The sequence below is a fragment of the Cinclus cinclus genome, chromosome 14 (assembly GCF_963662255.1).
Source record: "Cinclus cinclus chromosome 14, bCinCin1.1, whole genome shotgun sequence".
NCBI lineage: Eukaryota > Metazoa > Chordata > Aves > Passeriformes > Cinclidae > Cinclus > Cinclus cinclus.
Window position 1 is genome coordinate 13124067 of NC_085059.1, and position 15949 is coordinate 13140015.

At 39.7% G+C, this 15949-nt stretch overlaps 1 protein-coding gene across 1 annotated transcript in view; it reads left to right on the plus strand.

Annotated features, from left to right (window-relative positions):
* The window catches only part of SPOCK1 (SPARC (osteonectin), cwcv and kazal like domains proteoglycan 1), a 272294-nt gene that overhangs the window by 144370 nt on the left and 111975 nt on the right, over positions 1-15949 (plus strand). Inside the window, exon 5 of the mRNA XM_062501909.1 lies at positions 14823-14937. Coding sequence (XP_062357893.1) covers positions 14823-14937 — 115 coding nt within the window. The remainder of the gene's footprint in view (positions 1-14822; positions 14938-15949) is intronic.

Sequence of the window (15949 nt, forward strand, 5' to 3'; positions counted from 1 at the left end):
TTTTTAAATACATATGTACTGTCTAAGCAAGGGATGGTTAAAGTGAGTATCTGAATTAAATGCCCTGAACTGAAATGCTGACTCCCTGCCTCCAAATTGTGATGTATAACATAAAGGCTCTCAAGAGAATTACAAGGGCAGAATTACCTTTTTACTCTTTTGTTGATGAACCTAATGGTACCCATCACTGAGGCTGCCTCTGTGGCAGCAGCAGAAGCTGATGTGCCAGTGTTTCTTGTGATTGAGCCAATTGGACTGGAACTTAACTGCTGCTCAGGCTTATTAGTTTGTACAGCTGTTCCCCACCTCTGGATCTCAGGAAAGTTACTTTAATATCCCAAGTGTTGAAAAAGGGTCAGAGCACAGAGCATGAAGCTCTGTTATTTTTTTTCCCTTCTGCATTCCTGGCATGCTCAGATTGTCTTCAGTCTTTGCTCTGATGTGACTTAGAGTGGATAAAAATTTTTGAGTTAGGCTTTCCAGCATCTATATTCTGGAAAGTGCTGTGAAATCAGCTGGAAAATGATCCTACCCAAATTATAAATGTAAATTCAGTATTCATGCCAGACAAACACATTTTCTCTGAACAGATTTTAATGTTTGACTATGGCAAAATCAAGCTAAACTCATTTTCCAGTTCAGTGTCAGCCCAAATATCACAGGGGCTTATTTCAAACCCTATGGAGTAGGGAGGAGGATTCAGAAAGGAGCAGAGAGATGAGATATGCCCTTATTGAGAGTCTTTCTTACTGAACACCTTGCTCCAACCTCTTCTGGAAGTACAGAAGACCTCTTTGTAGTCATGTATTAAAATGGCAATTTACTGATTAAAAACAAATAGAAATATATTCTGCAAGAGAAGCAGGGGAATGGATAAATTGTGTTACAATAAAATTTATGTTTTCTCAACATCATAGAAAATTTATATAAACAGAAATTTTTTATCTTCGTAATATGAAGGTCACAATTGTGCTGTTTCTGTTCCTGATCATCATTTTTCCACAAGGATCTTGTTTGGAATAAGAAAAGTATTTGGGGCAAGGCCTCCAGATAAGTCTAGAGATAGATCAGACAAGTTGACTCTGGAAATAAAATATAATATATATCACCTGAAAGACAGTAAACCCTAGTTTCCAATTCCATTCTTACTTTGTGTTTGAATTATTCAGCTTTACTGATACATGCGGTTCCTTTTTATTAGAACTTTGTTTTATCTTTGTTCTAATAAAAAAATAACATGTACATCAGGAACCCTGAATAATTCAGTCTGACTTCATAACTCAGGAAGCTTACCCTTTTCCAAGGCATTTCTTGCCTAGGTGTTCCAGAAATCAAGCAATTCTCTTAAGAACAGTTGTTCCCCTGTTACAGAAGTCAGTTTTAGCTACCATGCTGAGTGCAAGGTTACAGAGTTTGCTGTTGTATTGCCTGAGGCAACTTCAGCTCTTTCTCTGTAGGAAAAGGACAAAACAACATTTTAGTTATTACACACAGTTACTCGAGGAAGGATCTGTTCAAACTCTAGTTCTTCATAGAGGATCTTCTTTCAGAATTATTTTAGCTAAATATTGGCAAGAGAAAAAGCATTTATCATCTCTCAGATGATATCTTAATCAGTGCATTTTTTTTGAGAACCATAAAGCATTTTAATTAAGCTATGAATTCCTTGAAAGCTTTCTAAACATTGGGTTTGCGTGTTTAAAAAATTATTATCATTTATCAAAAGATATATCAAGACACCCTGCAATGCACTAATGAGACATGAATTGTAGAATTTGTCAGAGAACTATATAAAGACAACTTTGATTAGCAGCAGCTCTCTAGAGGTAATCTTTTGTTGTTAAAAATTAATTTTGAGGTCTCAAACCCAAGATAGGAACTTCAGGTTGTATTAATTACATATTGGATTATGAGATGCCAGCAACTAAATTGTAGCAAAAAAAAATGTAGAAAGAACCCAATCTTGGCTTTTTTTCCTTCTGTACATAAATTCTGCAGTGTGGTACAAGTGTGACTTCATCTTCTCGTTGCTCCCATTCCACTTGACACTTCCAAAACTGCAATGCTAATGCTCTTCCTTGTGACCACTTTCTGTCTTCCAGCCCATTTGACAATCTGCTTTTTCCACTCCTGAGGTCACCTGCTAATTTTACCTTTTCTTCTCATTCTGTGCAGAAAAGTCACTGATCTCCTACTATTTAGAGACTCCCAGTCTCAAAACGTTTACATTTAGCAGAATTCCAGCAATTACTGATCAATTCCAGCAGAGTGGAGTTAATTTTTACAAAATGATTTTGTAATTTAGGAATTTTCATCTATATTTGTTTCACACTAGAGCTTCTGTATTGCACTTTGGAGTGAGGAATGGTATCAGATACTGGTTTTCCCAGAACTTGTTTCTGTTAAACTCATGCTTGAAAAAGGAATTCTCTTTGTTGTATTTATATTCACTATACTTTAGGACCAGGCAGGCTGGGTGTTTCTCCTTTCATTTATATCCCATTTAAACCTTTTCCAGATATCAATTATATGACTAATTGATTATCCATAGAGAAGCTTCATGTTTTCCTGCTTAGGTAATTTCTCTCAGAAGCAATGAAAATTCCACTAGGCAACAATCTATTACACCAGTCAGCCCCAGCCAATTTACACTTCTGATGTATTTCCTGTTTGTAGATTAAGTACAGCCCATGTTGTGCAGCAGCAGCAGAAGCAGCACTCATTCATTCAGTATTTTTTTATTTGGTCTCATGGCTAAAATCCCTATAATTTAATAATTCTAGTAGTTTCTTCTGACAATAAATTATTTACCTGTAAACATACAAATCGGTGATTTTTCCATTTCATCCCTAATCCAGAGGTGTTCCACGAAACACTGCCCATCTTGCAAGGTTTTCCATAGTGGTATCACCTTGGTAGGAACTGCTTCCACATGACACTACTGAAACTGCTCTTGTCATAATGAAATCACTCTTTCAGGAGCCTTTTATTTTAGTATTTGTTTTGCTCAGTGCCCACTAAAACTAATATAATATGGAAACAAATCTTCTTCTGATGGAGAAGATGAAGTGTTTTTCCCATGTTTCCATGGAGATAATCAGGCTGCCATAAATGAACATGAAACAACTCTTGGTTCTGCAGAGTTTGGCTGTTCTGAAACCATTCCCTTACAAGTCAGTCTCAGGATGCTTTGCTTGTGCTCTCAATGCCTTCCAAGAGTCCCAGGCTGATTTCTAGACACTGAGTTTTGCTATCTCCATTTTAAATGCTGAAAAAGATTCTGAGGCACAAAGTGACAAACTCATTTATCCCAAGGGATAAAAAAGGCAACGAGAGAGCAAGAAGACAATGTAAGTGTGTCCTTTCCTTGCTGGCCCTTTGACTAGGACAGCCACTGCCCATGCACTAAGGTGCTAACACTGAGAAAAAGTGCAAATTTGGGGATTCTTCCCTGACGTGTTGTTTCAAAGAATGTTATCAGTGTTCTAGCTTATTCATTAAGTAGAAAATCACAGAAGCATAGAATGTTTGGGGATGGAAGAGACCTCAGAGTTCATCCAGTTCCAACCCCCTGCCATACACAGGGACACCGTCTTCTACACCAGCTTGCTCCAAGCCCCATCCAGCCTGGCCTTGAACACTTCCTGGGACAAGCTTATAAATTTTATATGCAATGGCTGGCAATATTTGGAACCAAGTTCTGTTTCATTTATCCTAGAAAATAAGCAAAGGAACTTAATGGAAAAAGTAGAGTTTTTCTTATTTCCAGAGCAGAATGTCTTACCATGTTTCACATTTAAATATAGGCATGTGTAGATAGGCAGCAGAATTCCTTAACTGTAACAGCATTGACATTCAGTCTATCCACAAATAGAGCTACCTCCTCAGCCTTTCAGAGAATTCATACCCAAAATTTTTATTGCTTGCTTAGCTCTCCACAATGCTGTGTTAGGAAAGAGTTGTAATTGTTCATACTGAAATACTGATCTGTGAAACTAGTTTAGTCCTTTTTAGGCCTATTTAGTTTAGCCCTATTTGCTGATGGAATGAGTATTAACAGTGATGCAGTTTTTCTTCTGCATTACCTCTAAAAATAAGCATTAAAAGATATGCATGTTGTTCATGTTTTGAAATGAGATTTAATGACAAAAATACCGAATAATAAAATTTGATTGTTTGAATATTTTCCTCTGTGAAAAATACAAAGGAGTTCTACATGACTTAATATTTTTTCTAGTCATAGTTCACAGTATTATACTTCATTATAGCTTTTAATCAGAGGTGAAAAAGGGTCCAGTATCTTATGAGTTAACTATCTGAATTAAATCACAGCAGTTTTTTACCCATTATATTACTACTTCAGTTAAAGTATAAATTCCAACAACTTCTGAAGTATTACAGAAGTATTTCACAACATACAACACAACTTCTCTGTGAGCACGATAAAATGTATGTTTGTATTAATCTGAAATGGGAATGGTATATCTTTAATTATGCATGAATAATTTCAAATATTATTTTCTGAAGAAGGTATAACCTGGTTTGTTTTCATTGGCCTTGGGGTAAAATAATTTGTATTAAATGAAATCCCACTAAATAAATTATAATTCACTCCAGTGTAACAGAAAGCAGAAATAATAGATGTCGGTTCACGGGGAAAAAATTATATCCAGCATTTCAAACTTACCATGGGATTGTTAAATCCGAGCATTCAGCTATCTCAAATTAAATATACTTTCTTCTTTTTCATTTATTTATGATGGTACTGAGTTTTTTGTATGGCTTTGACATTATTAAACCTTTCTAGTTTTTATTTTCAGTATTTTCCTAGCAGCCAAAGGGAATAAATCTTTCAGGCCTTTGAAAGAAACAGAGAGTTCTATTCTGGCTCTGGGATCTGGAGGTTTAAGGGGATCAGATGGTGTCACAGGACCCAGTTCAATGACAGATGCAAAAGGCAGCTTCAGCTTCTTGCAAAACTTAAATTTGGACTTAGAGTCCTTAGGCAAGGTGTCACAAGCCAGCCCAATCTAGAGGTGTAGGGCTCCCAGTCTGTCTCTCTCTTTCCTCACGCTCATCTGCAGGAAATGGAATGTGAAAGTCAGAGGGAGGCTGTTGGCATTCCCGAGAGAGCTGGCTGGCCTTGGAGGCACCAGGGCCACAAGAGCAGCAGGGGCTCTCCAGCCTGCTTGGGCAGAGCAGGGAAAGGCGGAGCGGAGGAGATCACTTGGAGAGCCTGGACAGAGACTGTGTCCCCCCAGGGACGCTGAGGGGACACGGAGCTGAGCAGTGGAAGGAAAATGGTCACGGTTAGCTCTGCTCCTGTCCTGAGGATCTCCTACAGCACATCTGCAGAACTGGGCCCTCCGGGCAAGGCAGATGCAGAAGTTTCAACGTGTCCTCCCATTCTGCCAACCAAAGAGATTAGAGCAGGAATTTTGAGGCTGGACCATCTCTGAGTTTTGGGAACTCTAACTAGAAGCTGTAGAGCTGCTGGCAATAAACATTTGCCAAAATCCTCTGAATCCCAGAGGAACGGGGTGATTTTTATACCCCACTACTTCCTGAAATTAATAATTGAATGTAACATCCTAACCAATATCTTTCTGTCAGGGGCCTTTTTTAAGTCTGTTTTGCTTCAGCTCACTGGGATATGCAGAAACACACCCTCGGGTATGACACCTGCAAGAACAAATTATCCATAGTGGAAGTGCCTGGAGCTGAGGGGAGGGAGCATGCTAGCACTGCTGCAGGATCGTGCTCCGTTGAACTGATGGGAGCGAGCCATCCTGTGTGTTGGGGAAACCTTTACCTTGAGGGCAGGAGGGTTGTTTGTTAAGAAAGGGCACCTGTCCCTAAGGGCTGTGACTGATTATCATAGCCATCAGTGGAAGCACATTTCATAACTTCCAGTCCTGTCCTATTTCTCTTTCCTTTGTATTTTTTTTTTTTTTTTACTGCATTAGATTTCTGTACATTTGTCAAAAAAATTTAATTTAAATACAAGGGTTCTTATCCTTTGCTTCAGAAAGGAAATCTACAGAGTCCTTTGAAGTATCTTCTGCCTTGGATGGCCCTCAGCAATGTCAAAAGCAATTATATGTCAGTTATAAAATGTGATTTTAAAGTGCCTGTAAAAATTAAAATAGATGTTTCTGTGCACTGTATCAGAATCTTCAGCCACTCAGATGTTAGAGTGCTCCAAAACAAAGCTGTACAAAAATACTACACAGGGATGGAGCAAATGCTGACAGTTTGAGATGTTATTGCCTAACTGCCTTGGGAAATTTCATTTATTGAAAATAATTCACATAAATGTTTGAGACATTCAGTAATTAATTTTCAGCTGAATTGATTTCTGTATCCAAACAGCTCTGAGGAGGGAGAGACTTAAATAGCAGAGCTGGTGGTTGAAGGACGTGTTCTCTCCTAAACTTGGGGGTCGGCTAACACAAATTTTCTCCCTAATGAAGCTGAATGATTTATGCCAAGATTTGCAGAAGCAGAGTAAAACCATTGGTGTTATTTACATTTATATGGTGGGTAGGTCTTGTAATCTGTTGTTAAATAACACTTGGTAAGACCAGAATTATTAACAGTATCAACTCTGAGAACAGATGTTGCACTTGGCTCCAACAAAGAACAAAGTCTTCTGAATGGCTATAAAAGCCTGGAATTCCATCAGGGCTTCCTGGGAAATCTTGTCCATTCAAGGGGGATGGAGTAGTCCCACTGCACTTGGATGGAGCCACAGTGCCAGTCTAACCACAGCACATGGATGGCTTCAAGTTTACCACTAGAGCACTGGAAACTTACCATGCCTTCACAGAGAAGGGCTCTTTAAGTTAATATGCATTACCATGATCACCTTAAATATAATAGCATAAATTCATCATAAAGCTGATGAATCTCTAACTCTGATGGGAAGGCTGTGGTGTACTTCAAATAACCAAAATGTTAAATCCAAAGCTAGTCTTAGCAGCATGTGCTTTCTCTAGCAAAAAGAAAGAACAACTTGCAGGAATTTTTATTAACATGTTTCAGCTGACTTAGTGGCTCCTTCACGTTTGCTCTGTGATGGTTTTCATGGAAGCATAGAGTAAAATTCCACCAAGGCACTACTCAGCTGCCTCAGTCACTTTCTCTTTGGTCTTCACTCTGCTGGAAGTGGACAGATGATGCTGATTTGAAACCTTCCCTCCTAGATCTGAAGGGTGACATTAGATGCCATTTGAGCTTCATGCTGAGTGGGGAGGAAGAGTCAGAGCCTTCTGTCCACTACGTGCCCAGACCTGCTCATTTGTACAGATTTCCCATTCCTGCCTTTCCTTTCCCTGCCCATTTCCTGGCCCCTACAGCCAGGAATTGTGCTTCCATTCTCCCACCTGCTTGTGGAGTATAGCTGAAATCAGTAACACATAATGATGTTGAAATGCATGTATATAACGTAATGCATCATTTAATTGACTTAGTTTTATTATCAATCTCTTTTGTATTAAAATACACACTAAGATTTTTGCATTAAATACAGCAGGTTTCATTTTCCATTTCACAACACCTCTCCCAGCAGGTGTTCTTTTCTTATACAGTCAGAACTCTTCCAAGGGGATTGCATAAAAGTAGCTGCTCTTGACATTGCATTATGCAGGAGTATTTTGTCACTGAGTGATCATACTACTTATTGGCAAGCAATTTTAAAAACAAACCCCTCCATATTTACATAACACAGTCTCTTTTTGATTGTGCAGCTCATTTCAGCTTCACTAAACAGCTACATTTTGGAAATACTCTCTTCCCCTAAGGAATGGTCATAAAAACAGAATCAAGCTCATAAATCTTGTTGTGAACTACTTGTAGTTTCTGCAGGATTACATATCCATAGCTGTGAAACACTGAAAGTATTTATTTGTTATCACCCTTTTAAAGTCAAATGTGTGAAAAGCAAATTCACTCTGTTGTGATTAACACGGTGACCCACTGGCACAACATATGGAGCTACATTCTTACAGAGCAACTTCCCCCTGTACTGCCATTGACTGAACTAAGATTTTCCTGCATGTCATAAGTCTTTTTTTATTGTGGTAATAAATAAAAACATGAAATGTAATAGAATAGTATCTCAAACACTGTTGGTAGGTCTCTTTCCAACATTGATTTATATTGCAAATCCACAGCTCTGGGGAATGGTGCAAGGAGGGGAAAGTGTGTTCAGTCCTTAAGGGAAAGTTCTCTGGTCTGCTGTGTGAAGCTGGGACTGAAAGAGATTTGGGATGCAGTTGGTGTTTATAGACCTTTTGGTATTGGAAAGCAATGTCACCATATCATTAGGAAGTTTTTAGTAGGCTGATGCAATCCTGCAATCCCTGGTGTTTATCATCTACCAATTATTTTGGTGTCTTTCTGAGATTAGAACAAAAAAAAAAAAAAAAAAGGAAGGCTAAAGGAAAAGAATTCTGCACCTTGATTTACTTCTCCCCTTGCACTGTCAATTTGGGAAGAGACTTCTCAGCTCTGAGTACCAGGACAGCTTCCCAGAAAGCAAATATCAGCAATGGAACCTCTAGGTATGAAGTGAGGAAGAGTAAGATTCATGAGCCAAGATGAAATTTTTCTAATTTTCTATTTTTTTTCCAAGGTAAAAATCTTCTGAAAATTATTATAGTGAGATGCCCAGTACTATATTTTAGTTAGCTTCTTCCTGGGCTGGATCCTTCCCTTGGAGACCCAGTATCCATGGGAAATGCTCAGGACAGGAAACCATGGAGCCTGGGTTCAAAAAATGATAAGGAGGGTGACTTAAGTAGGTTTACACCAAAGAATTTTTGTCCAAGTGAAACATTTAATTCCAGTACTAGCTGAGTACATATCTTCCTACATAAATGTTGAATGAATGCTCAGCCACTCTAAAGTAGTTAGTCATATCAGTTTCACCTTCGGACTCAACTTAAATAAATAGTAAGAAAATGTTCACATCTCAAAGATTGGCTTAAGCTATATTTGTTATTACTGTGCAGCCAGATCTGAGTACAGACTCTCTGACACAGAGAAGGGATGGTTGTAGTTTTCCTTTCAAGCTGATAAAGTAACATCTCCATCTCACTTTATTTATTTATTTGTACTTTTAGCTCTTCATTTTCAAAGAGTTCATACTCATTGCTTTAGGACAAAGAGAACTGTAATGACAAATATGGTTGCTGTGTTTCATCTTATTCCCAAGGGTGTGTTCTTCTTCCAATGAGGAGCATCTGCTCCTAGTCATGTAGAAATCTGATTAACAAAGCATGATCTTTGATTAGCATATTTCAGAAATTGTTTCTTATTACAAGCTCTCCTTAGGGCTTGTGTTGCTTAGCAGTAGAATAATCTTCCACATGTATTTAACATACTGAGGAACTTTGCAGACATATAGATACCTACTTTGAACTTTTATGTTCATATGGATCATGCATTCTGCATAAGTGGGAATAAAATCTCAGTGAATAACAGTCCACATCATGGAGTTTTTTGCTTCCTTTTGACAAATCCACAGTTTGGCCTGTATTTAATAAACTTCTGTTTTGAACTGCATGTAAGGACTGTTTGTAATGAATAATAAATGATGCTTATATTATATGTTCCATTTAAGGGTTTTCATGAGGTTTTCCACCACTGACCCTTTATATTAAGGAGGTTTTTATGCCATAGGTATTAAAACTAATGGTAATGAAGTTGAATGCCTATGGGTAAGAATTAAGGAGAAGGCCAACAAGGCTGACATCCTCCTTGGAGTCTGTTATTGTCCACTCAACCAGGAAGAAGATGTGGACAACATATTCTACAAGCATCTTCTTGTAGGTGATTTTAACCTACCAGACATCTGCTGGGAACTTAAAACAGCAGAAAAAAGGCAGTCCAGGAAGTTTTTAGAGTATGTGGAGGACAACTTTTTTGTCACAGCTGGTGAGTGAGCCCACCAGGGGAGGAAGTATGTTAGATTTGTTGTTCACAAATAGAGACGGGCTGGTGGGAGATGTGGTGGTTGTAGTGGTGTGCCTGGGGCACAATGATCATGAAATTAGAGAGCTCTCTATTTGGTGAAATCAGGAGGAACATCAATAAGACTTTCCAACTGGACTTCCAGAGGGCAGACTTTGGCCTATTTAGGAGACTTACTTGGAGAGTTTCTTAGGAACTCTCCTTAGAGCCCTTAAGAACAAAGGAGTCCAGGAAAGGTGGGTGTGCTTCAGAACAGAGATCTTGAGGGCACAGGAGCAGACTGTCCCTGTGTGCCAAAGATGAGTCAACAAGGCAAACGTCCAGCATGGATGGGCAACGAGTTTTTGAAGGAACTTAGGAATAAAAAGAGGATGGATCAGCTTTGGAAGGAGGGTCAGGTCTCTCAGGAAGTATTTAAGGGGGTTGCCAAGTCATGTAGGAAAAAAATTAGGGAGGCCAAAGCTCAGTTCGATTGGCAGCTTTTGTAAACAACAAAAAAAATATTTTTACAAATATAAGGGTAAGACTAACTTTTGTTCTCTGCTGGATGCAGAAGGGAGCTTGGTTACTGCAGAAGAGGGGAAGGTGGAAGTGTTTAACGCCTTCTTTGCCTCAGTCTTTAGTGGGAAGACTCTTGTCCTCTGGACAGCTGTCCTCCTGGGTTGGTAGATGGTGTTAGGGAGTAGAATGTACGTACCCTCTGTTATCACGGAGGAGGCAGTCAGAGCACTGCTAAGCCACTTGGATATTCATAAATCAAAGGGACCAGATGGGATCCATCCCAGTGTGATGAGGGAGCTGATGGGCTTGCAAAGCCACTTTCCATCATTTACCAACAGTCTTGGCTCTCTGATGAGGTTCCAGATGAAGCTGGCCAGTGTGACACCCATTCACTAAAAAGGTGGGAAGGAGGATCCTGGTAATTATAGGCTGTTAGCCTGACCTCAGTACCCGGTAAGGTAATGGAACAGTTTATACTGAGTGTCATCACACAGTGCTTACAGGATGGCCAGGATAACAGATCCAGCCAGCACGGGTTTAGGAGGGGTAGGTCGTGTTCGACCAACCTGGACTCCTTTTATGACCAGGTGACTCACCTGGTGGATGTAGAAAATGCTGTGGATGTTGCGTAACTGTAAGCCTTTGACAGTGACTCCCACAGCATTCCCTGGAAAAGCTGCCAGCCCACAGCTTGGACAGGAACACTCTTTTCTGGTTAAGAACTGGCTGGATGGCCAGGCCCAGAGAGTGGTAGTGAATGGTGCTGCATCCAGCTGGCAGCTGGTCACCAGTGATGCCCCTCAGGGGTCTGTGCTGGGGCCAGTACTGTTCAACATTTTTATTGATGCCATGGATGAGGGTATTGAGTCTTTCATTAGTAAATTTGCAGATGACACTAAGCTGGGAGTCTGTGTTGATCTGTTGGAAGGGAGAAGGGCTCTGCAGAGAGACCTGGAAGGGTTGGATGGATGGGCAGCATCCAGTAAGATGAAATTTAATAACTCCAAGTGCTGAGTCCTGCATTTTCACCACACGAATCCCCTGCAACCTTATGAGCTGGGGATGGCGTGGCTGGACAGTGCCCAGGCAGAAAGTCACCTGGTGGTACTGGTGAACAGCTCACTGAACATGAGCCAGCAGTGTGCCCTGGTGGCCAAGAAGGCCAGTGGCATCCTGGCCTGGATCAGGAATGGTGTGGCCAGCAGGAGCGGGGACATCATTCTTGCCTGTACTCAGCACAGGTGAGGCCACACCTTGAGTGCTGTGTCCAGTTCTGTCCCCTCAGTTTAGGAAGGACATGGAGACACTTGAGCACATCCAGAGGAGGCAACGAGGCTGGTGAGGGACTTGGAACACAAACCCAGTGAGGAACGGCTGAGGGAGCTGGGGTTGTTTAGCCTGGAGAAAAGGAGACTCAGGGCTGACCTTCTCACTCTCTAGAATTTCTTGCAAGGTGTTTGCAGTCAGGTGGGGTTGGTTTCTTTCTCCAAACAGCAGCTGACAGAACAAGAGGACACAGCCTTAAGCTGTGCCAAGGGAAATATATGCTAGATATTAGGAAAAAGTTTTTCATGGAAAGAGCGATCAAGTAGTGGAATGGTCTGCCCGGAAAGGTGGTGGAGTCACCATCCCTGATGTGTTTTAAAAAAAAAAGACTGGATGTGGCACTCAGTGCCATGGTTTAGTTGAGGTGTTAGGACATGGGTTGGATTCAATGATCTCGAAGGTCTTTTCCACCCTAGTGATTCTGTTATCCTGTGAATGAAATACTGCACCCAACACATCAGTTGCTTTATTTATTATTTTCAATATTATTATTGTTCTCAGATTTTAGAAGCAAATCACCAAGGTATAGAAGGTTGAGGCCTAATTTGTAAAGAAATGGTGGCTAGGATTTCCAACCACAGTTTTTCCCATTGCTTTCCTTCCTGATGATTATTTAAAAGTTTTTTCTTTTTGGATAGACAATTTTTAAACTGCAAAATATTTGAAAATTTTGTTACTTTTACCAGTAATATATTGTGTAATGCTATTTCAGATCTGCATGCATTTCTGTTGCCTTAGAAGACCTAAATAGTTCCTGAAATGGATTCACCAATTAGAGTAAATTTTACTGTGAAAAAATGCGAACTATTGTAGCTGTGCATGATGTCACATAGACCATGTGGACCTAAATTTTGCTCCTTATTCATGCCAAACTACTATTGACTTTCCAGGCTAAACCTACGTCCCACTCCTCAGGTTTTGGCTGCTAGAACACTGAGCACAAGGCCAGGCTGTGCTCCTCAGCAGCCTAGTGCTCCTGGCAACTCTTAGCCCTGGGCTCTCAGCCAGTTTGCATCGTGATTTTTGTTGAAGCAGCATTTTGCATCAAGGATGTTTCACCAATGAAAGCAAACAATATGCATGGGCTCCAGCAACAGAGCAAGGCCAGCTGCAAGGGAGCAAAAGTTCTGGTCATTAAATTTGTGTGGGGGTATGACCTTTGAATTACCTCAGCCACTGAAACGATGATGAGGTGACCCTGCACACTCCAAGTGGTGCTCACTTATTAAAGGATTTGCAGAAGCAGGATGTTTCACTGGTTTGCAGTTTAAGAATATCCAGGTAAACAGCCAGCTCAGGAAACTGTGGCTTGCCATTTAAATCCCTGTCAAAGATCTGCGTCAGTCCCTAACTCAGTGTCCAGTGAGAGTGAAGTAAGAGCATTAAGAAGATGTCTCACTTTTTCTGTTCTGGGAACATAAAGGGCAGGGAAATGGATATTTCTCATCTGTCTGGCTTTAAAAAGACACCAAAAGGCAGCAGCAAAACAACCCTGAAGAACCTTGACAGCCTTTGGTCTTACCAGTGGGACAGACCCTGGCTTCTCAAACACTGCCTATGTATTTTCCTAAGGGCAATACATTGAATGGCAACACATTGAATGTTGCTGCCTTATTGTTTATGGTGTAGGAAACAGATGGTCTTTTCTCCTTCCTTGCTCACTTCAACTCTTCTATCAGTTTTAATGGTTTAAAAGAAAAAGCTTTTAACACTTTTGCTTTATTTTTACAATTTCCCTCTGTCTTGCACCAAAGGCATTCCAGTAAATACATATGCACTAGTGAAGCTTAATTTCCCATCACAAATGTGTAATGGGTGTTAATGTAGCTATGGCTGTTTAACCCAGCACAGAACAGCTGCAGCACTTCAGATTCGAAGGAAAATAGAAGAATCCTCTGCTTGTTGGAAATATATTTTCTCTCAGAGAAATCTGGTACATAGCAAACTGAAACTTCTAGTTCAAATAGTCTCCTTTGAAAATTGCTCTGATTATTCAGTAGAAATGGGAAATGGTTGTCATAAAGGGCAAATAAGAGCTTTATACCATCCCCAAAATGAAACCAAGAGTTGCCCATTTCCAAAAATGGACCAAGATGTGAGGAGGGATGCGAGAGGGAAAATGGGATTTAAAGACATTGAAGAGGAACAGGAAGTCAAATCCATGGCAACAGAATGTCCAAAAAGAGATGCTTTAAAAATCACTTTGCAAACAAAAGTGAAATTTCTCTGTGTGACTGGTATGGCAGAGACTTCCCTTCTGAAGTGTTCACATAACCATATTTTGAATACTTGTAATTCATCTTGGCAGAAAATGTCTTATTGCTGATTTTTAGAAACCTTCTTTTGTAGAAGAATGAATTTAGACAGATACCGTTCAAATGGGACAAGAGCCTGGACTTATTTGCTCTGAAATGGCAACTCACCATGCTGTCTAATCCCAACTCTGACAGTACTGCTGGTGGTGCAGGTTGTTGTATGAAAGCCAGAATTATTTTGTTGTTATTACTGCTATTCTACTCAAGCATTTTAAATACAGGGGATGCCTAGCTGTAAAAATTAAAAATAATCTCTAAAAGTATTATGCCTGTTTTACAGCATCTGTGAAATTAAATTTATTACCACTCTGTATTATATCAGTTATTAGTTAGCTTCTAAAATACCAGTAATTTTGTTATTTGAGTACATTTTATCCAAACATAACTTTTCTGTGAAATAAACAGCATGATATAGATTGTTAAACCAGAACATCATGCCAAAGTCTCATGCCTAATGTTAATGTGAATGCCAGTTAGACTCAGATCACTGTTTAGTAATCAGTCTTTAAGCTCTCCATCTACGTTTCTATGTAGACTTCTCTACTTCACATGCAGTCTGAAAACAGCAGCACATACTATAAAATATCAAAGTATGTGTTCACTCACGTGTGGGAGTGTTCATTCTAACCAGTTGCCCTCTGCCTGCCGAGAGAGACCTCCGAGTGCATTTCTCACTTTCTCTTATTAATGTTTGCTTTTTTATAGCCCTTGATCCATCCAAAGATCCCTGCTTGAAGGTGAAGTGCAGCCCACACAAAGTGTGTGTCACCCACGACTACGAGACCGCGATTTGCGTGAGCCGCAAGCAGCTGGTGCACAGGTGAGGAAACTTCCCCTTGCTTGAGGCTTTTGTGTCTGACACAGATATCCAGTGTGGGAGAAGTAAAATGAGAAAACTCCACAACTGATATTTAAAACCCCATAATTTTACAACATTCCTTTAAAGTTTAATTTCTGTTTAGAAGAAAAAAAAAAAAGAGAAAAACAGAAGTTTTATATTTATAACCGAGACTGTTTAAAAGATGACCCAGAATATGCTTCATCCTGTGGTGTGGATTGCAGAAGTCTGTCCCAGTTCTAGGAGGGATTTTCTCCCCCCAGAGGGCAGTAATTATGCATATTTTAAAAACTGAAAACATGAAATATGAAAACACTGTATCAGAGATATCTACAGTTCTGGTAACTTAATTAGAAGTAATTAACAGGATATTAATAAAGATTTTTTTAAAAATATATCAAACCTCTGCTTAAATTTGCTAAAGAGCTGTAAAGTGTCTGGAATTTTATAGAGCAACTGCTTGAGGAGTCCCATAACTACAGAAATCTCCAGATCAGATTGCTGAATGACTGAACTAAGAGCAAATGCACTAGCCAATACATTACAAGGCCAGGATGTTCAAATTAGACTACAGAACTTCCCATAGAGAAGATATGCAAATAAAGAAGAAAAGCCTACTGATCACGGATTGAGATATGTTACAACCAAGAGCTGAGAAATTTATAAACAAATGTTGAGATAAAAGACTAACTTCACCTTATTTTGAAGAAGAACTAGTAGAACCAGTAGGGAAACTAGAGTTGAGTATCTCCAGAGCATGACTCAAGACCCAGAATTAAACTTGAGGAATCAGCCCCTCCATTTGCCAACATATCTGTAACAGAATAAGTTGTGTACTGTTGTAATGAGCAACTCTGAATGCTTGGCCTGCACTTCAAGGAAAATACATTGTCTTGCTTTCATTATGTTTGAGTGATAAATCTGGGGACTGCTCTTCAGTTTCTTTGTTTATTATGGAAGAAAAAAATTACCTGTAACACAGCTCAGGTCCCCA